Raw genomic sequence first — 24083 nt, 5'->3', positions numbered from 1 at the left:
TTATTCTCGTAAATGCCAAGTAAAACTACTGAATTCTTTGAAACTAGTTACTGCAGTCATAAAACAAATTCTAAAGCTCCTTTGCACATGTTTCAACATTTTATAATCCCTATCATTACGCAATAAGCCTTTTTGAACATTCAAATAATTAATTCATGAAATAGAAATGTTCTTCACTTGGAATTAAGTTCATGTTAGAAAAAACAGAAACGTTTGTTATATATTTTACAAATGTTAATATCATCATTAGCTGTATTACAAAAATTACAATGACTCTTTTCAAATATATATAATAGAATTAGTTGTTAAAACTACGAAAGTTGTTCAACATTTATAATAATATTGGAAGATAATGGGAAATTTTACCATTATAATGCTGCTTATCTAGCATGTGAGTCTTTTAGAATGACTAAAAGTTTCAGATCCTCCTGCTCAGCTATCACAATAACTAATATTTCATAAATAATATGCAAGATGATTTCAGATTCTCCTGCTCACCTATCACAATAACTCATATTTTATAAATAATATACAAGGTGATTCTCCTGTTCATCTATCACAATAACTCATCTCTGATAAATAAATGCGAAGTGCTTTCAGATCCTCCTCCTCAGCTCTCACAATAACTAATATTTTATAAATAATGTGCAAGATGATTTCAGATTCTCCTGCTCACCTATCACAATAACTCATATTTTATAAATAATATACAAGGTGATTCTCCTGTTCATCTATCACAATAACTCATCTCTGATAAATAAATGCAAAGTGCTTTCAGATCCTCCTCCTCAGCTCTCACAATAACTAATATTTTATAAATAATATGCAAGATGATTTCAGATTCTCCTGCTCACCTATCACAATAACTCATATTTTATAAATAATATACAAGGTGATTCTCCTGTTCATCTATCACAATAACTCATCTCTGATAAATAAATGCAAAGTGCTTTCAGATCCTCCTCCTCAGCTCTCACAATAACTAATATTTTATAAATAATATGCAAGATGATTTCAGATTCTCCTGCTCACCTATCACAATAACTCATATTTTATAAATAATATACAAGGTGATTCTCCTGTTCTTCTATCACAATAACTCATCTCTGATAAATAAATGCAAAGTGCTTTCAGATCCTCCTCCTCAGCTCTCACAATAACTAATATTTTATAAATAATATGCAAGATGATTTCAGATTCTCCTGCTCACCTATCACAATAACTCATATTTTATAAATAATATACAAGGTGATTCTCCTGTTCATCTATCACAATAACTCATCTCTGATAAATAAATGCAAAGTGCTTTCAGATCCTCCTCCTCAGCTCTCACAATAACTAATATTTTATAAATAATATGCAAGATGATTTCAGATTCTCCTGCTCACCTATCACAATAACTCATATTTTATAAATAATATACAAGGTGATTCTCCTGTTCATCTATCACAATAACTCATCCCTGATAAATAAATGCAAAGTGCTTTCAGATCCTCCTCCTCAGCTCTCACAATAACTAATATTTTATAAATAATATGCAAGATGATTTCAGATTCTCCTGCTCACCTATCACAATAACTCATATTTTATAAATAATATACAAGGTGATTCTCCTGTTCATCTATCACAATAACTCATCTCTGATAAATAAATGCAAAGTGCTTTCAGATCCTCCTCCTCAGCTCTCACAATAACTAATATTTTATAAATAATATGCAAGATGATTTCAGATTCTCCTGCTCACCTATCACAATAACTCATATTTTATAAATAATATACAAGGTGATTCTCCTGTTCATCTATCACAATAACTCATCTCTGATAAATAAATGCAAAGTGCTTTCAGATCCTCCTCCTCAGCTCTCACAATAACATCTTTTATAGTTAATATGCAGGCTGATTATAGATGAATATTCACATTTTGCAGGTCTGTAAAAAGAAAACAAAACAAAATACATCTTTGTTCATCAGATATTAAAAATAATCGTTGAAAGTTTAAATTCAACACAGTTTGAAGAGTTCAGCGTGAACATCTCCAACAATATGAAGGCTATCGAAGCAGTACGATAACTCAGCAAGGATATCTGCAGACCTTTCAAAGCATCTCAACAAAGATACAAAAGAGTATGGGATATCATATCGTCTTGATGTCCTTATTTTTGGAGATACTTATAATGAATAATTATAACTGTAATTTTGACTGTTATTTAAATTGTAACTGATGAATAATTATAACTGTGAATTTTAGCTATTAATTGTAATTTCTGATGAACAACAAGGTTATACTTTGTTTTGTTTTCTTTTAATAACCCTGCAAAGTAGAGATACTCATTTATATCCCCCTGCATTTGTGCATGTTAAATTTTTCAAAATATTAATATTTATTGTTAAAATTGATTGTAGCACATATAATGTAATACTTTCAATAATTTTGTAGCAAATAACTCAGTAATAGTACATACACAGTTCTAGTTTAACATAATTGCACTTTAAAGATTTTTATATAAATGTATAAGATCGTTTTACTTTTAATTTATATTTCCCATTATAACTAGAAAAGGCTTATGTATACATTTTCATTTTAGGAACACCTTTATGATACTACTTCTTGAAATCTAAATAAAATTATGAAAACTTAACATTTTGAAAGAAAAATGCATGGAAAAATAAATTTATCAAGTCACAATATCTATCATTAATAATTGGGGAAAATTCGGTAGTTTTAATTACTAAAATACGGACTTCCAGGTAATTTTGAAACATGATGAAAGCATTAAAATTCTCATTAACAATTCTTAGAATAACAATCACAGGTCTGAAATCTCCCTTAACAACTGAGTATATTTTCAGAATAGCTGGTCTGAAATATAGTTTCTTCACAAATGCTTGATGGAATTTAGCATTCCTTTATGTTATTTATCCTTAAGTCATCCTTTACACTCTAAGTTTCTCCCATCTTTGTAACAGTGTAAAAATATATTGGTAAGATCTCTGAAGATTAAGATCTTACAAGTATATTTGAGGAGATTTCTTTCTGAGCAGATCTGATCAAAGCAAAAGTCAAAAATTTTAATTGTCTACCCTTCTTATTCTCATTTATTCCTTCATGATATCATAAAACTTATTAAAGCTGAAGCAATGATACAAAATATCTTAACACTCAATTTATATAAATTAAAAGTCAATTGAAAAGTGTGATGCAGCTTTCAGATGAAAACGCTACACTAAATTGAAAACAACTGCAACGAATGAAAAATAACCGTTTATGTAGTATTACCACTGCCTCACTTGAAGTGTTCATTCATGCGGAATTATTATTCGCAATCTTACAAAAACTTACTGTTTATTTTATACAACTGAAATGTATTTAAGGCAATAGAAGATTAATTATATCTGAGCGAATAAATGCTATGTTGAACGCAAATAAAACGAAACGAAATGGAGTAACTCTGTTTATTTTAAACATTATTAATTCCTTGATAAACAATTTCCAATTTATTTACCGAACATAGAAATCCTAGTCGAAAGCAGAAGTTTTCCTTTTCATTCTATTTAAATTCAGAGAAGTGTGAGAAACTGTTAAGTAATCGAATCTCAATTCTATGTTACTTCGATAAAATAAAACAGAATCACTTCGCAATTCTATGTTATTTTTTTGTTTTGCAAACGATTTTTTTGCATTTGTTAATTAATTGTTTTATTTACAGCTTTCAAATTTAAATTGCACAATGAATTCACGAGTTAGTTGCTTCGTTTTTCAGAATTAAGTTGAAAAATGTAACGTTTTAAATCCTTTATTTAAGGAATCAGTCGGTATTAACATTTTGAAAAGTACTAAAAATAGAGACAGCTCAGGAATTTTGTTTATTGTTATAAAATTAATTAGCAGATACTTATATCTTTTGAAAACCTAAGCATTTCACTTTAAAATCATATTGATCTTTTATTAGATGTTTCTTGAAAATTATGTTTTCTAAAGTCACATTTTTCTTAAAACAAATATGGCTAGCTTTGATTTTTTTAATAAGGTGTAAGACCTTTGAAAGTCTGGCAAAGACATTTCTACAAACTTAATTAGAACAAAACTGACTTTAGATTAGTTTCTGCAGTAATCAAGCATTAAATAAATTAAGCTCATAGATATGGATTACTAAAATTACTAATTTACAAAATATTTTACAGAATCTTTTACTAATTGAAACTGCTTAGTAGCATTGCAGTTTATTGCAATCGCAACTTTTTATCGCAATTCTTCTGATATCGAAGTTGAATATCAGGAGCGTTCTAAAAAAATCACAATTAAAAATGTGCAAAACATAAATAGGCATCTGCCTATGAAATAAATGTTTTAAGACCAACCATTTACGAACATTTCTTTAATATTCTTTTTCATAATGCATCCTTCAGAGCGATATATCAGAGAATTAATAACGACCCGGGACGGATTGATCTGAGGAAAGGCATTTGTACATAAATAAATAAATATAAATTTTTGTGATAATTACATTAATTTGATAAACATACAATTTTCTATAAATTTTTGCTTATGTTTGTTAATTGTCATATTTTTACACATATTTGTTGTTTTACTCATGTTCATGTTACTATTTTTTGTAAAGAATTTTTTGAACATTTTGAAATATGTCTTTTTATGCCATTTTTATAAGAAATATATCATTTTGATGAATTTATTTCAGAAAAAAGGTGCATATATTTTTCAGTACCATATATGTAATGTTTTAATAAAATGTATAGCAGGAAGAACTTATAGTATCAAATAAGTACATTAAGCACAAATAAGTACATAAGTACAGTACAGGTAAGCTTCAAGTAAGTATCTTTTTATTCAAAAGTTTTATCAGGCAATATGTCGGTGTGAACCAAAGACGAGGTAAGTGATAAAATGTTTGCATTCAATTGAAATTCTTAAATTAATAAAAATGTTTTTGAAATATGAAAGTTATATATTATGACTGCTTCTCCGTTCTGTGATGTTTTCATTTTATAGATTGGTTTCCTGGCTGGGAGAATTATGGATGGTATGGCGTGCAACCAAGTGACGATGGGCTGTCGCAACAAAACTGCGTCGAATTGCGCAACCTCTTTAGGTACCCCAGTAAAGGAGAAGGGATTACTGAGAGATATTACTGGAATGACAGGGATTGCCATGTTGCAAATCCTTTTATTTGCCAGAAGCTGAAACCAGGAGGCAAGAATTATTACTTAATTATAAACGTTTTCCTCTATTTTGGTTTCTGCATGAAAAATTAGACTGTACATTCATTTACTTAAATGTTTTTTACAAAGAAAAAACTAAATTCTTTTCACCCGAAGTTAGCGATTCCAAGGCCAATGAACTAATTTCGTGTTGCTGAAGTTTGCTGAATGAATGATTTTAATTGTTCTAAAATAAATATTAACTAGCCATCTTCGGCAATCTGCTATTCACCCACCATATTAATACTATTAATTTCTTCTTATTACCTAACTCGATGAACTAGTAATTAGTAGTTTAGTACATTCTGAATATTTAGTAATGCTTTCAAAGTGATTATATTAATCGTTGAAATCGGTCCGATACTTGGTCTGGGACGATTATCAAAGTATTATTTTGCGATATCTCTCAAAAATGGAACGTAATGTCAAACAGACGACCGTTTATGGCATTCTAAATCTCAGAATCTTTCGTACGAAAATATATGAGAAATTCGGCAGTGGTTCTTCGGTTTGGCTAATCAATTTAAATATATTGAAGAATAAAGTTGGTGAGAGGGATCCAGTTGCTGATGCTGTGGTTCTGATATACTTTTATTTTACGATATCTCTCGAAAATAATGTGGGGAGGATAATATGGGGAGTGTTAAGGAACCATTGATAATGTATGTGGGGTTTATAAGACTCATATAAAATAACCAGCGTAGTAGTTTCCCCAAAACTTTCTCGCATATTCTTGCATGGAATTGACGTACACACCTATGTTAAATTTGGCTCAAACTATACTGAAAGGTATAGATGTTAAATAGAGGTTCAGATTTTTATCTATCTAGCTCTCTTCGTTTTCTACTTATCATGTTCACTTGTATTCAGTCAGATAGACTTCCTCTGTACTGTAAAATTTGATAGAAATCTACAAATTGAAGTAAAGACCGTATAACGAATTTCATCCATCATCTCAAGGCATTTTTTTGCTATCTTTGCCACAGACAAACAGACCGACATTTTCCAAAAATTTGTTTTTCGAACAGGGAGGTCTAAAATGCGGAGATTCATCAAAATCTCGAGTTCGAATTTTTTGATGATTACAATACTTTATACTACTAATACGAGAAAGTAAAAATAGGGAAAATCGGTACAGTGGTTGAAGTTGTAGAATTCTGACGATAGAAAGTGCATTCTTACACAGTATTTTTCCAATTTCTCTCAGAAATGGAGGTTGATGTGGAGTAGATGTCCATTGTTGACATAATGCTAGGTCATTAGCTTTTATAAGAATAAAAAAAAATAGCAAAATCGGATTGGTGATTGGAGTTAGGAGACTGGCTTCTTGATTTTTCTGATTATGCTAAACATGTAGATGAAAAACTCAGAGCTGTTGAGAGCAATTAATGGCTGTTATATCAAGATTAGAAGTTGTTGAAATTAAGGCTCAATTATTTTACGTTCTGTTTCTTGTAAAAACAGCACTGTTTAGTGTAAATTACTTTTCTGAAAATACTCATAAATATCTCTAATATATTATATTTAAAAATTCGTGCAAATAACTATCAGGGTGTATAATTTTAAGAGTAACTGTTGAGCAATTATATCCACCCAGAAAGATGAAAATCATTTGCTATCAAATTATTTCTGTTTAATGTCGTTAAAACATTGTTTCTATTTAAAATCACTTTAGATATCATAAGGGAGAAATACAACATAAAACTGGTCTTCTTTAATTTAATGCTTTTTTCCATTAATTAGAGGAAATCAATGCAGATTTACTTCAGATTTTACAAAAAAATAAATAAATGAATTTTAGTGTAGTTTTGCAAAACGACAGAATGACGCTTAGCATTTTCGATATTAAAAGCTCTACTTTGTAATCATCAAACAACACTGTGACAATACGTTTTCTATTCAATCAGTATTAAAATTCCAAGAGGTTAATAAATTTTCTTTCCAAGTTGCTCAATATGCTTCAAAATTTTATTCTAGGAAATGAAAATAGATATTTAGATCTTTCGTAACTTCAGAGAAGTCTGAAATTTTTAATGTGTTATAAAATCTTTCTTTCATTTCGCGGATGAATGAGTGCTAAAAGAATGATGAAAAGAAAATAATTAAGGAATTAGAAAGTGAAAATTTCGAATATTTTAGTGTTTATTCAGATCAAATTTTGAGTTTAATCTTCTACTTATTCAGGTTTATGTCGAATCTTATCTGATAGTGATTTTTATTGTTCAGGAAATCTTTTGAGACTTGTGTAAGATGAAATTTTAGTTTTTATTTTATGCAATGCTTCTGTGGTTTTGTCAGACATATTGCTGAATTCTATAGAAACAATTGCAACACAATGTCTTTACAATATAAGGAAACAACCAGAGACAGAAAAACATCTGAAAAATAATATACGAGGGAGAATACTGATTTCGTCATTTCAAATTTTGAAATCATTTTCCAATGTTACTATTTGAGACTTTGTTGCAATCTTGTAAAGAAACTGAAATACGTTAGTAATGTATATTGAAATCTAAAAATAGTAAAATCCATTTCTAATTTCTTCAAATTATATTTTCTTCTCAAAATCAAGAAAAAAATTATAACAATACCTATGTTTTTCAAAATAAAACAATTTGTCTCTTATAATTATGTGACTGCATTTTTCAATTGATATTAAAATATTACAGTGCTTTATATTTTCAAGAAAAGCTCATTTTAGCGTAGTTTAGGCAGTGATGAAAATAAATATCATCATATTGCTCTTTAATTTTTTGATTAAGAAAAATAAAATTAGATTCTTTATATATATATATATATATATATATATATATATATATATATATATATATATATATATATATATATATATATATCAAGCATGTGATTAATTATTTCCTAGCTATAAACAGTAATTTAATCTTTTATTCTTCTGATTTAAAAACTCAGAAATTGCTGTTGCCAGCCGTTTAAATAAATGTTCATTTTAAATATTGACAATTTATTTTTCTTTTCTGGTTTCCTTTGAAAAGAATTTTCTTTAAGCGACGATGTAATTTATTTGTTTATTTTATTCTATTTTTCTTTTTGTGAATTTGGGCTATAATTTGAAAAATAAAATGCCTTAATAAAAAATGTACATGAATAAATGTCTGAGCTTTTGGGTAATTTATTATTATTATTTTAAGTTTTCTTTTTGAACATATATCACAAAATCGGCCGCCCGCTTACAATTATCTGCGCTATTCCTTTTATGATACAAGTTTATTTATTATCTCTTTTGGAATAAGAAATAATTTATGCCTCGAAGCCTTACATTGAAAGTTTCACAGTGAGTTAAATATAATTGAAATTTATCGGCAAAAGCATTGCTACTAATTACATTTTATGATTTATTTCGAAATAGCTCTAATGATAGTATGTCAATGAAAATACGAACAATATATTTCGCTCTGACTGTAACAGTGTTAAATTCAGAAGAGTTAATATATTAAGCAATTGCTTACTAGTATATTTTAATAGGTGTTTGCAAGAAATACATGCAATATTAAAAGTATAAATATTCCTAACTTTTTTGCAATAAATTAAATAATGCTTAAGAAATGAAAAATAAATTGAATTTATCATCCTAATTTAATAATAAATATTTTATCTTATAATTTTTGGTTATTTAATGGCCAGTTCTAAATCGCGGTTGCACAGTGATAAGGTCAAGCGAGGAAGGAGGGGGGGGGCAGACTTCAGGTTCGGCACTGGATTCCGTCAAAAATCAGTCGCGGGCCTAATTCTCTCTAAATTCGGTGTCGTGGAGGAAATACTATCCCACCGGTGCAACGTGGAAGTTTAGAGAGGAGTGCCAGATCAGGCGTCGTTCAGGTCATCTGATCGAGGCTGAAAATTACTAAATACATCCCAAAATAGCTCTTGTGTTGCTTTCAGATGGGACGTTGATATAACTAAATTAACTTTTATTATTAAACTAATTAATTCACATCTCTTCAGAAAAAGATTTTTTTTATCTTTAAAAGGAACAAATAAAAGTGATTTTTAAATATTTTCTTTCTAAAAATTTTGCTTTAAAAGAAGTTTTTCAATCACAGTTATTATAGAATATGCAATTTAAATATTATGTTCTTTACGATTATTTTAAACTGATTTTTAAATAATGTAAATTTTGATTTAGTTAGCATTTTATTAAAATATTCTTTTAATTTGTTGTAAAAAAATTTTGATGAAAGTAATTTAAATACCTTCGATTGCATCTCAAATACAAATAAATACGGATACTGAATATTTCCGTAGGGAAATATTTAGTTTCCGAATTTAAATACATTTATTATTCTAGAAATATTTCTCTCAGTTATATATAAATTATCCCTCAAAATATATAAATTCAGAAACTGATGATTTATTACTGAATATTTTAAGTATGTTTTCAAATATGTTTTTTAAGAAATTAAAAGCTTCGAATTGAAAGGTTTTTTTTTTTTTTTTTTTTTTTTTCTTTTCTTAAGGATGATGATACAAATTATGTAAACAAATTTTATGTCGCTTTTTATTTCAATGGACAAATTGTTAGGAGAATGTAAAAATGTGTCAATGAAGAGGTATATTAATAATTTATACGGTCTAAAACCATTACCCTGAATTTCTTTAAGGATCAACTGATGAATAGCAGTAAAATCTAAAATATGTTAAGAAGACTAAAATTCTATCACAGTCACTAATAAGTATAATTAAAATTGCAAAATCTATAGCTGTTAGGAAATTTAAATAGTGCTCGCGTATACAATGAATATATAGGTTGCTCAAGTGTAACAAAATATGAGAATAAATAATTAATGTAAAACTAATAAATAATGATAAGAAAACGAAATTTTCATTATTTATCGAATAAAAATAAAAGATATTAACAAATTTTTGAATATCAAAAAAATATTATTTATGTTGAAATTTTAATATTGAATTATTGATATCTTTAATTTTTATTTCAATTTATTAATTTTTGAAATATTTCGGCAACAACTTAAAAATTATTCTAATCTTTTATCAGTAGTTTCTTTTAGATCCATAATTGTTTGTCAGATTTCTCTGGGTATATTTTCTTCAGAACATAATATTTTATGTCCCAGTGGATTTTAGATTTATTTGTTTCGTTTAAAATCCTCTGTCATTTTTTTACAACTAAAACTGATATTTATTAAATCTACTTTACCATAAAGAATTAACTGTCTTCAAATCACCTTTCTGATTCTTGAATGCATGCAATATCTTTATTCTTTCTGTATCAGATCTGATCTGATAATAGATTTATACAGCAGAATCTTGTACTGGATCGCTGCTACGTTCTCACTAGGACTGGATAAACACTGGTCGCTTTCAAGTTTATAAAAGTGCCATGTTTATTGATTTAATTGGAAAAAAACGTACTTTTTGAAATCTCTAATGCATTTAATACCTATTTAGTGGCCCAGCAAACAATTGGCCGAATACTTATGCGAAATATAGTAAGTTAATGAGACACGCATAGTTATTTGATTTCTTCATTCAACAAGACAGTCTCGTGGTCTGGATATACTGAGCTTCTCAATACTAGGATTCCAAACTTAAGGAGAGATTAGGTGTAACCAGAGGATTCAGAAACTAATAACAATGCGTGGTCAAGATGCTTCTGTCGTGAAGTGGATAGTGGTGATTGAATGCAGGAGTTACCAATATTTTGACTGAAGATTTTCATATTAAATTCGAAAACCGCCATTATAACTCAGTATCGTAAGGCACATAGACAGTTTACGGTAAATGCATGGCCTAGTGTTATGGGGTATCTCTTCAATGGACAATGCATGCCATTTTTTCTGATAGCAAATACAGTGGAACAGCGTTTAACGAGCATAATTCGTTACCGACTCTTATTCATAATTCGAAACTTTCTTTAAATGAAGCACCTTTTTTACATAGCAGTCCATGTTTAATTCCGAAGAAAATGCTCACATTTATAATAATGCGTGTTTTTTTTTTTTTACAAGAAGATTATCTGAAGACGTTTACCTTTGGCTACGCTTCAAAATTTGGCAAAAGTTTAATACATCATCGTTAAATGAATTTGTAGCACATATAACTATTGCCTCATCAGGGTGATACTTCTCAGCATACGATACAATAATTTCCCATGCTTCCAGAAACTTCCTTATTTCTCTGAAAGGTTGTTACTCTCTTACATCTATTATTTCTTCCTCTCCTGACCAAATATCCTCTGTAGTCCTGACTTGACACAAAATTCAGTTCCTTAAGGTCTTCAATAATTCTGATTATGTTCTTCCACTAGCTCATCAATATCATTGCTATTCGTCTCTAACCCCATAATCTTGTCAGAGACACAATTTTGTCGAATATGGCTCCAAAGGCACTTAAACTCCCAGGAGTCGCGATCGACAACAATATCTGGTCAAAAAATTTTCAGTGTAAATATAAGGTTTCTCTTCAATCAAGCACTCAATACAGAATAATACAGACCAGACGAATCCAGCATGTGACGTTGCGGTGTCCCCTCGTCCTTTGTTCTGTGAAACATCGTTCGTTAAGCGAGTCACATTTTCACATTTTTTTTTCTCGTTTTGCGAGTTTCTGGTTAAGCGAGTCATATATATATTTATATATTAACATTTTGTTTTGCTCTTTAAGTGAGGTTTGACTGTAATTGATCTTGATCTTTTAGATTCATGCTTTACTATAGCTTTTGAATGACGAAATTTTGTTTCTGCATTAACCCGATCTTTTTTGTAGTTTCAATGAATTATCTGTTTATTTTAGACACAGTATTCTTAGCCACATAACATTACATTTGCCAACGGTGTTTAGGAAACGGCGATCTGGTTCATTGATTTGCTATATTACTGCATTCTTCACGTGGGTGTATATCAAAGTGACAGCGTAAGACGCCCCTGTTGACAGCACCGAGAAGCCCTTGTAAGCATCGCAATAACTGACGCGAAAGCCCAAAACATAACCGAAATCTTTCAGAATGTTCAGAACTTATTGTTCTAAAAATATGAAACTTGCATTATCGTTCTCTGACGATAATTCCTACTTTTCTATGACTTATGGTGATTTTATTAATGCACATTTATTATTAAAATTATTAATTACTTATGTAATTATTAATTACGTGGTGTTCTTTCATTTTTTATGTGTTCTGTGTCCTCTATCCATGCATATGTTATTTTCCATATTGCAATGCTATGCGATTCTAAGTCGTCTGGGCACATTCAATTCTCTTACACTTTTTTAAACCTAGAAACAAAAGGGCAGTATTCTTTTTTCCCTAGTCCTGTCTATCTCATGCGTTTGTTAATCGAAAATTAATTTATTGTTTCAGTTGTTGTAATAATGTAGTGATAGTTATTTAAACTGATTCGATTCTTTTTATTTGATGATGAATGGTAAATTCTTATTTGAAGAATTGTTGATTCATAAAAAAAAAAATAATTTAAAAATACCTTTTTTTCTTAAAGTGAAACTAAAAAAAATCATCCAAAACAATAATCGATACTTCTTTCTTCGTGAACGTTAAAAATAAAGAGAGAAATCGGTTGCTTTTTTAAGCTAAGATAATAAAAGAAACGTTTCCAAATACGATTGAAAATGTTGGATACCTACCTACCTTAGGCGCCACGCCGTCTTTTATTCAGGAGTGGTGCCGACGGCTACGTTTGCAGTCTCACGGTGCGGCGACTGAATGCCGTTGAGACAGAGCCAACCAGCTTCTCAGGTCAGACAGAAACAATCCTGTTCAATATTTTTCCTTTGAGGTAAAATGTGCTAAGTACCGTCTTTTTTTTTCTCCTCTTTTAAAATAGTGGTTTATCCACACATATAAATAAAGACGTATAACAATTTGCATCTAAATAATTGATTCGTAAAATACTATCATGTTTTTTGATATACGACTATTAATAGTTTACTTCTCATTATTAAACTCTAGAATCCTCATCTGAATCATTCCAAAATTTTATTTCCAGAGCTCTGAAATGTTGATGATGGTTTCAATATATTTCCTTGGTTTTCATCCTTGCTAAAGTGTAGTTTTTAAAATTATTTTGCTAAATATATACTCTAAAGGGGTTTGTTATTTTGCAGATTTAAGAAAATAAGTTAATAATGTTCTTTAAAAAAAATCCCTATTTTTAAGTGCCAAATTCTTTCAAACTCACAATCATCTCAGACGTAAAAGATTTTAAATGTTTAAGCACAAAACTGAAGCTTGACGAGCAATCGACATCTCTATCGGGTTTTATCTTTGCTTAAGTATAGTTCTTAAAATTATATATATACAGGTGGTTATCAAATTAATGGAAACACCTGTGAATAAAAGTGACATTTTTAATTGCGCTTTGCCCATGTCATGACAAATCCACCTCCATGCTTGACAGTTGGAAGGAGACAATCACGATCATACGCTTGTGCAGATATCCTCCAAACGTGCACTCGTCCCGTTGTATGGAAAAGTGTGAAACATGATTCGTCAGACCATATTACTTTCTTCTACTTATCAATCGACCAGGTTTTGTGAGTGTGACACCACTGTAGACGACGTTTACCATTAACATCTGTGACAAGTGACTTGGGAATTGCTGCTCTGTCATAAATGTTCTGTTCATGAAGGTACCTTCTAACTGTTATCACTGACACTGGATAATCCAGATGGGTATTATCTTTGCTCAAGTATAGTTCTTATAATTATATAGATATACAGGTGGTTATCAAAATAATGGAAACCCCTGTGAATAAAAGTGACATTTTTTAATGCGCTTCGTAAGCATTAGAATATAAGATTAGTCACCAGTTTTTTTATTAATAGCAATTTATATATTCTGGTAGTATGTGCTAGCTTTATTGAAATTCTGTAATTCTTGGATTTTTTTTTTCAAAAGCGTTAAATGTCGGACTTCTCTGATTTTCAAAAAGGACAAATTGCAGGAGCCCGTTTAGCTGGAGAACTTTTAGGTGTTTCTACAGGTACGGTGTCTGAAGTCATGACAGCATACACACAGCACGGCAAGGTAGTCTCAGTAAAAGAGACAGATGGGTATTGAAGTGTATTATAATGTCTGAAAAGCGAACAACTGCAGCGAAAGGGACTGCAGAGCTCAATACCCATCTGGATTCTCCACAGTGTCAGTGATAACAGTTAGAAGGTACCTTCATAAGCAGAACATTTATGACAGAGCAGCAATTCCCAAGTCACTTGTTACAGATGGTAATGGTAAACGTCGTCTACAGTGGTGTCATATTCACAAAACCTGGTCGATTGATAAGTGGAAGAAAGTAATATGGTCTGATGAATCGTTTTTCACACTTTTCCATACAACGGGACGAGTGCACGTTTGGAGTATACCTGCACAAGCATATGATCGTGATTGTCTCCTTCCAGCTGTCAGGCATGGAGGTAGATCTGTCATGATATGGGCAGCCATGTAGTGGTTTTCTGCTGGACCAGTCGTAATCCTGAAAGGAAGGATTACTGGGGAGAAGTATAGAGAAATTTTAGCTGACCAGGTCCATCCTAAGATGCAAGCTTTGTTTCCTGCAAGAAATGGAATTTTCCAGGATGATAATGCAACTATCCACGCAGCGAGACTTGTCTAATAACGGTTTGATGGATAGGCGGATGAACTTAAACATCTTCCTTGACCCGCACAGTCATCCGACCTCAATATAATTGAACCTTTATGGTCTATTTTAGAGCGTTCAATACGGAATCGATATCCTCCACCGACATCTCTCCCACAATTTTCACAATATCTCCAGGAAGGATGGTACAATATTCCTCTAAACACTATTCAACACTTGTATGAATCGATTCCCAGGCGAATGCCAGCTGTATTACATGCCAAAGGTGGTCCTACACCATACTAACAAAGGAGTCTTTATAAATATAAGGTGATTCCATTATTTTGATAACCATCTGTATATATATATATATACATACTAAAGTGGTTTGCTTTGTTACAAAGTTAAGCAAATAAGTTTTTTAAAAAATTCTCCATTTTTAAGTATGAAATTGTTTCAAAAACTCAATTATCTCAAACGATAGAATATATATATATATATATAAACATGTAATGTTCTTTTTAAAAAAATCCTAATATTTGAGTGCCACGTTTTATCAAATACAGTCATCTCAAACACTTGAATAATTTGAAGAGCTTAAAGGTTTAAACAGAAATCTAAAGTGTGACGTGTAATTAATATATCTATTGGGTTTTATCTTTACTTGAATATATAGCTTTTAAAATTATTTTGTGGTTTGTTTTGTTATAGATTTAAGTGAATAGGCTTATAATGTTCTTTTTTATTATTATTATTTTTTTTCTCCATTTTCAAGTACCAAGTTGTTTCAAACACAAATTTGTCATAAATGCTCGAATAATTAGAAGAGTTTAAAAGTTTAAACTCAAATCTGAAGCATGACGTGCAATCGATATTTCTATCCCTTTACTCTAAAAATGAAATAACCTGCTTCGTGACAACGATATGCGTGAGACTCATGCTGGAGGAATGTACTTTTTATTCATTCATGGGAAAAAATGAAGAAAAATGGTCTTTTCAAAAGAACGCAATTTAAGTAACGAGTTTGCTTTCAATTCTATTAGAAATAGGTACATTTTCGACTAAAGAAGCAAAAAATGAAGTATATCACGAAATACTCGAGCTCCAAGACAAAACAAATTTTGTTTCGATTAAAAAGTCCTCCACATTCTCGGTTTGACCTCCTTATTTGCCCTCGATGATCGAAACCAGCTTTAAATTATACGATGAAACTAGAAAAGATTAGGTTTCTAAACCATTAACCACTAACCTATTTCATTAGGTTATGAAAACATTATCCTTCTTACTTCTTAAATATAATAGAATTTGTAATCACAAAAAAGTATTTGCAATTAGTTTAAGTTTTTTATTAGCATCTTGTTTTGAAACTAATACCTTTAATTCTATTATCTACCTTTACTCTACTATCTACTAACTCTACCATCGAATTAGATGGCACCTTTAATTTAAAGTATATGCTGTCTTATTTTTTTAATTAATAGAGTAATTTACAAAATGCTTGAAGTTTTTGGGTTTTTGAAGTTTTGGAGTTTTTAATTTTTGTATCAAATAATAGCATCTTAAGATAATTTCATTTTTCTTCATAAATTTGATAACTGATTATTTGATGATCGTATGAATCGTATCGTACTAAGTTTAAGGGTCTAGTATAAACAAAGATAATATATATGTATAATTATCCTGGGAGTCGTGTATTGAATTCATAACATTCGGTCATCTAACCAAGAACTGTAATAAAACCATTGTGACGTAAATGTATATGTGTTACTGTAAACTTAGAGTTTTCCTATTTTTCTTCTATAAGAAGCTTTCTTATTTTTAATATTCAATCAATATTTTATTTATGTAAAGAATTTCAGTTTTTTAAATTCATATTAAAATCACCATTTTATTTATAAAGAAAAGATGAAAAAATCACCAAATGTATCTTTATATTTCTAACGCATATTAAAATGAAAATATTAAATAGGTTAGTGAAGCAATAATTAATGATTGGCATAGAAATGATTAAATGTATTCAGCTCCCAGTTTTAGTCAGTTAATCACATAAGATTTTTTTAAAATATTTAATGATGTGGAAAAACAAAATGAAAAAAATATACTTGTCAATATTTTTGCAATTCTAGAGATTGTACGCGCTAAACTATTTTGATACCTCTCCCTATCTCAAGAAGTTATAGCACATTCAAAAGTCAATATATATATATATATATATATTATATATAATATGAAAGTCCACTGCCATCTGACGTTATTATCGGATGCGAAATCTCAATATCAGTTTTCCACGTACCAAATGAGATATTTCTTTATAATGTTTAAATTGACTGATTTATGGGTGTTTGAATAAAATGAAGCATTAATAAAAATTAGTTACGGGATCGTAACCTTCACATTTTGCTTCATTTTTATGTATATTTGACATTGTATTTTTTTTTTTCATTAGAGGATCCCTATTTGTTTCATATAGATTTTAATGATTAGTTTTGATTTGATTTTTCGTGAACATAATAAAGAAGATCCCGCTGCAAGGAAACATAACATTTAATGTACTATATGTTTATGTCTAAAGTATGCTATAAATATTTTTTGATTCCCCAAGAACTCTACCAAAATGCATAAGATTTTCTGCGACAATTTTTGTTAGTTAATCGGTAACAACAATATTCGAATTATGGGTACTAGCTAACTGCCCGTCTAGACGGGCCATCTTTTTGTTCAAAAAAGGAAAAAGTAGCATTTGAAAGTTCATTTTATTTTTCCCTATTGCTTTAAGTATAACGTTTGTTGTCCTCTAGTAAAGAAACTTTCGCTTCTTTTGTATGCGACAACGGATTGATTTAGATACCATTAAGTAGTTTTAAATTGGAAACTGATTTTAATTTTAGTTTCGCCACAGGAATTCTCAACAAAAGATATGTTAAACTGTGTTTTCATTCTATTGAAAGTTCATTGATTCTTTGGATGCAAATGCATTTTATTGCGAGCAGCCATATTCTCAAAAAATTTTGCAAGTCATTTTTATTTATTTATGCCAAAAAGGAATATTTAATATTTTTTTTCACTTTACGAATTTTTTTAATTGTTTTATGTCGTGACTTTGTGTGATGATGTCAACTTCCTCATCTGAGCAGTGTTGGAATTGCAGATATAAAAGCAGGGGAGCTCGCATAAAGTATTTGCTATTTATTGTATGGTGTCATGGTCGACTGTTCTGATTCCTCAAATTTATTATATAATTCTGGAGAATTAAAAAATATTTTGCTTACAAATTAATTTGAATTACTCCTGTATTACTTTGAAAACAAGATACCTTCTTTAAAAATTTAAAAAAATAATGGACATCTTTCAGTCAGAAAAATCATTCAAATGAATTTCTCGACAGTTTTCATTTTCTGTGACTTTTCATTTACATATTAAAAGTGAAAAAGACATTCTATTATTCACTTTCTGTTGTAAATATTAAAATACATTTAGCCAGAATTATCATTAAATTTGTGTTGTAAATATATCACAAATGCGCTATGATATGTAACATTAATTTGCATAGTAAAAGACAATTCATGTTTATTGGTGGATAAATAACTGTTTTCATGAAGCATAATTACCTTAACATAAAAATCATACACCATTCGGGCGTTATATTAAAGCATGTTATTTGAAGAGAATATACGGTTTTAATTAACTAAATATCGTTCATGTTTCCAAATGTCATGATTAAAAACGGGTATAATTTAATTGATTTTTCGCTCACTTCTTAGTGTGCCATAGTTCTAATAAAAGTGATAAACATTTCCGGTGATATTATAATCGAAATATTTTCAGTATCTCTTATTGTTATGACAGAATTAAAATAAAATATAGCGCAATTTTCCGAGAAATATTTCGTTGGAGATTTAATAATAAATAAAGTCTCCTACAAAATATTTATTGGAAAACTGCGTTATTACTTTTCTCAAAGCTTTTGGAAAAAGGTGTGCAGAGAAATGGGCTTAATTTGGCTATAGTTTTCGGGAGTATATAAATTGGGCATTAATATAATTGGACATTTGTAAAATTTTATGACAAATTTTTGCAAGTTAAATTTTTTAACATTGAACAAATTCAGTTTAATAATATTGTTATGAATCTGTAATACCCCTTTCATGCATAGTTAGTCTCACAGTAAAGAAGAGAGATTTACAGGTGGGGACAGGTGGGGTCAAATTCAGTTTAATAATATTATTATGAACCTACAATACCCCTTTCATGCATAGTTAGTCTCACAGTAAAGAAGATATATTTACAGGTGGGGATTTGTAATGGATAGCAAATCAATGCCCTATGATGACCTTACCAACAAAATTGGTGACTTTTGAATTCTGTAGATAGCATCGTTCAGTTTCTTGACAATAGTCTAATATCCTTTCCAGTTCTGTTTCCGTTTCGGGCTTAGATTGGAGACATCGTATCGGGTTACATACATTCACACTTGACCACCATTTTACGGAGTATGATCAATTGTATGATCAACCATTAGATGTATTACCAAATTGACAGGGAGGACACCCCCACCCCCCAAGATGCAATACAACTGAATAGAGGCTTTACATTTTTGTTAAGAAACTGAGCAATGTCGTCTATAGAGTTCAGATGTCGCCAGTTTTATACCGAGATTACGATTCATTCACATTCAACATTTACTTTTTAAAAAAAATCTGTCAATCTGTCTTCCTTACTCTAAGACTAATTATACAAGGGGACAGATATTACATATTCGTACTTACTCCATAGTCTTCAGAACATGCTATGTATTAATTAACATTATGGGGTTTTTTCTATACAGGAAATGCTTTCAATTTCCACTACATTATAGTACAATTGCGTTTAAAAAAATGTTGTTTTTAATTATAAAGTTTCCTAAACTAGGTTGGGTGGTAAATTCTATAAACGAGTATTCTTGTAGTTCTTGCTTTTATTAAATTACTTAACGTTAACAAGCGAAAATAACTGTAAAAATCAACTTGATTTGCACACTATTTACTCAGTTGCTAAATAACTGTATTATATAATATTTTTATGTGTTACTGGTTATTTTTCTTTTCGTGTAAATTGATAATGCTAAAATAATTACCAACGGAAATCAACATTCGAAAGAAACGCTCTCTGGTAAACTAACAATGATATATATAGTTAACGAGAGAGCGAGTAATGAGATAGCATAGATAAAGAAAGACGTAAAATATAGAGATTAAAAAAAGGACATCTATTTCACCACCCTTATTTGCCTTAAAATTGAGCTTAAATCCATTATTCATTTTTTCTATCCAAATAATATTTTATTTTCTTCTAAAACTATTGAGCAACACATAGATAAATTGAGGAATAGTAAGAGGTGTCGTGTATACAAAGTACCCCAAAAAAATACTATTTGCCAAAAAATTAAAATTCGAGTTTTTGACGAATTTCTACTACCCAAATCTCCGTGAATCCAAAAAACATTTTTTTTTTTGTAATTGTTTCTGTCTGTTAAAACTATAACTCAAAACCGCTTTGAGCTAGACAGTCTTTATACTATATACTCAACCTCCTTTGAAATTTGTTGCAGAAACTCTACACCACATTTTTCAAAGTTTCAACGAGCCATTCAGAGAAAATCAGTCTGTCCGATAGTCCTAATACAAGTGAAAGCTGTAACTACATACCATAAAGAGCTAGATGAATAAAATTTGGTGTACATATTTAGCATATAAAATGCAGATTTTATCAAATTTTGAATAAAGTCTTTTAAAGGGTTGACGAGATGTCTGTCGATGCGTTCGCATGAATGTAAACGCGATTACTCAAAAACAAATAAATAAATGGCATTTGGTATGGGATTTTGTGACTATAATTATGGTAATAAGAAATAAAAAAATAAAATAACTAATAAATTGTAAAATAAATAAATGGCATTTGATATGTGATTTCGTGACTATAATTATGGTTCTATGATAAATTGTGGTTTTAATTGGTCGGGAAAAAAAAGCGCCCCAAATACAAATTTGGTTTTTGTATACTTGTATATTAACCGCGTGTCAGGGTTTAGTAGTCAAAAAAGCGCCTAGGATCAATGTTTTGAACTATTATTTGTCAATTTCATGCTAAGCATGCGTGACCTCATTCCAGGTTCAAAATTTTATACAATGGGGAGGGCTAACATTATAAGAGTGTATGCTTGAAGGTTTTGGGGAGACATTCCTGCTGGTTTTGTATTTAGTAAAGACACAATTCCTTATTTTTTCCTATTCAGGCTGGTATATCAAGACGAAGCATATAATGTACAATCATAGATTTCAAATATTTTTCTGTACGTTAACGACTTGATAACTTACATTGACATTAACTACTGAGTTTAATTGATGCACATCTATTAATGAAGAATCCGCTGATACCGCTTCCATGAAGTACGAATTTCGATAGCGATTGCTTGAGGTTATTTCATGAATAATAATATTTTGAACTATGAGAAAACTTATTGAAAGAAATTCTGGGAATCAAATGGATAAGACTTGGCAGTATCAACCGGGAAATGAATCAAAACGAGTTCTTCAAACTATCACTAGACAGCAAGAACAGATATAACACACATTTTACAACGTAACAATGAAGATGATGTGTAAAAACTTGTATGATTCGAAAACAATTATGCATTGTTTATTGTTAGAGGCTTTACTCTGCAGATACTTGACTATTCGTTGAACTAAGAGCGAAAGGATATCAAGGTCAAAAAATAAATTTCGGTTTATATATTTATTCTTCCTTATTTTTCGTTAGCTTTAATGCTATGTGTTAAAACGTATTTTAAAATTATATTAACATTTATAATGTGAAAAAATATGAGGAAATTTATATTTAAGGAGCTCTCTCAAAATTTTGAAAATAACTTTGAATGTTATTATTATTTATTAAATTATAATAAATGTACCATAATTATAATTAATATATCAATAAGGTAACATCCAGGAGCTTTATTTTAAAATAATAGGTATTTCAGAATTAATATCTATATTACAGGAAATGCAGTTTCGAAAGCAAAGTGCAAATATCGCCCATCTTTCGTTAAGAGTTAGTGAAAATGCCTGCAAATAGTGTAATAAAATTTACATTCCGAAAATAATGTTTGAGACTTGCATTTGGTTTCAGGAGTTAATTACTATGAAATTAAATTTATTTAACGACGACTTATTATGATTTAAGTAATTCTGAATACTAATCAATAATTTCGGAGTAAATACTTTCAATCAAATAAACTAAGTTAATAAAGATTTTGTTTACTCAAAATAATCTAAAATTGATTAGCGAAATTTTAATAAGATCTCAACTCCACAAAACGAATTTATGGACTACAAGATAAAAGTGGAAATTAAAATGGCAAAAAGGTTACGATATTGAATACAACAAAAGAAGTCTGCTTAAAATATATTTCCGAAATATTTTTCTTAAAATTATTTTCAGATTAATTAAAACTGAAAAAAAATTAGTTAAATTCAATGCGAAACATTAATTAAAAGGGAGAAGAATTGTTGAAATCAATTTGTTTATTTAATCAGTCAGCAAAGAAAATTTGCAAATTAGCCTTCAAGAAAGGTTTTTAAATCCATTTTAAATTGGAAGAATTCTTGTTTATTTCCCATTAAATATACTGTCTTCATATTTAATCCTTATTATTATTCGTCCGTATTTCCTATTTTCGTCATTGTTGTTTTTATAATTAATCCTTGTTATTTTTAGTGCTTTTTCCAATTTTCATTACTACAGTTTTTATATTTCATCTTTATGATAAAAGCATTAAGAGAACATATAATCTATTTTTACTTATATCAATTTTATCTGTTGAATACATTCAGAATATATATCATTGTCTCATAAATATTGTGACATAGGAATGAATTTTTTAATATTTTGAGCTTAATTAACTTAATTTTCTAATCGATAGCTGTTACGTTATTTCTTAAATTAATACATTACAATTAAAGGAAATAGTAAAGCTTGAGGCTTAGTATTTCTTTTAATTGTAACTTATGAACTTGAAAAACTTATTATTGCATTTTTCCAATGGAACTTTGCAGTAGCTCAAAAATCAAAGAAAGAAAGAAAAAAAAAAAATTAATGTTGGATATACAGGGTGATATAAAAGTATCCTGATTTTCTTATGAAATTGGGCCTTTCATATTCAAAAGTCATTGTGTTCCCACGGATATGGTACGCGCAAGACCCGCTTACACGACGATGTTTTCCATTTAATCACATTTTGAAACTGGAGCCCCCCTATAACCAAGACCTTTCCACTAGAGCCCATTAGCAATGAGACAAATAAAGAAAAAAAAATTCTCTTAGAATCTTTTCATTACTAGGGTTACTGTAAAGACTCCATAATTAGGGTTTCTTATTTAATAAAGAGAAAATATGAATTCTTTTTAACATAATGATGTATTGATGGAGTATAGTTTTTAGATGAGAATTCTGTATAACACACCAGTCAAAAAAATAATTTTTACATTTATATTTTTTCCTAAAACCCTTTTTCATTATCTGGACTTTTATTTCTTACTTCTGTGTTCTAACATGACATTTTTATTTGTTGTGAGTTTTTATAAAAGGGAAAAAAATCATAATGCATGGATATTTTTAAGATAAATGTTTAACTGGATTTTTCTTTCATTGCAGTGAGTTTAGAAGCCAATCAAGTTCCAGATTGTAACCGAACTATTACGTTGAGCTGGGAACAACCTCGGGAAATTTTGACATCTCCATTATTTCCGAACAAGTATCCTAACAGTATTGAATGTCATTATTATGTTACGGCGGGCAATGACCAGAGAATCGTGGCTTTATTTACAGATTTTATATTAGAGGACAGCCAAAGGTAAGTTGTCTCTTTACGTATAAGAAATTGTCTATTTATCTCAAATTTTAAATCTTAAAAGACTTTTGAAAAATGAATTTTTTTTTTCATTTTGGCAGTTTTAAAGAACACAAAATGTACCGAATAAAAACCCGACTCATAACATCAGTTTCCAACCATTCTGATTACTGAACGGTTTGATGTGCAGGACAATGGAATTTTATTAAAACAAAGATATTTACCGGAAATATATCAAAACTAAGTGCAACAAAACTTCAATTCAAATATTTATTAAAGTAACTAATCAACATGTTGATAGCAGCGTGTATCACCTGTGACTCACACTTTGATATTCTATGTATCACCGATAGTTCACAAATCTAAATCGAAAATTGAATAACATTAAGTAAAT

The 24083-nt window shown here is 29.5% G+C and overlaps 1 protein-coding gene across 1 annotated transcript in view; it reads left to right on the top strand.

The window, feature by feature from the left end:
- The window catches only part of LOC129958989 (uncharacterized), a 325187-nt gene that overhangs the window by 224929 nt on the left and 76175 nt on the right, over positions 1-24083 (top strand). Inside the window, exons 10-11 of the mRNA XM_056071757.1 lie at positions 5009-5209; positions 23494-23692. Coding sequence (XP_055927732.1) covers positions 5009-5209; positions 23494-23692 — 400 coding nt within the window. The remainder of the gene's footprint in view (positions 1-5008; positions 5210-23493; positions 23693-24083) is intronic.

This window comes from Argiope bruennichi, chromosome X1, assembly GCF_947563725.1.
Source record: "Argiope bruennichi chromosome X1, qqArgBrue1.1, whole genome shotgun sequence".
Taxonomy (NCBI): Eukaryota; Metazoa; Arthropoda; class Arachnida; order Araneae; family Araneidae; genus Argiope; species Argiope bruennichi.
This window is presented reverse-complemented; position numbering and strand designations above follow the sequence as displayed.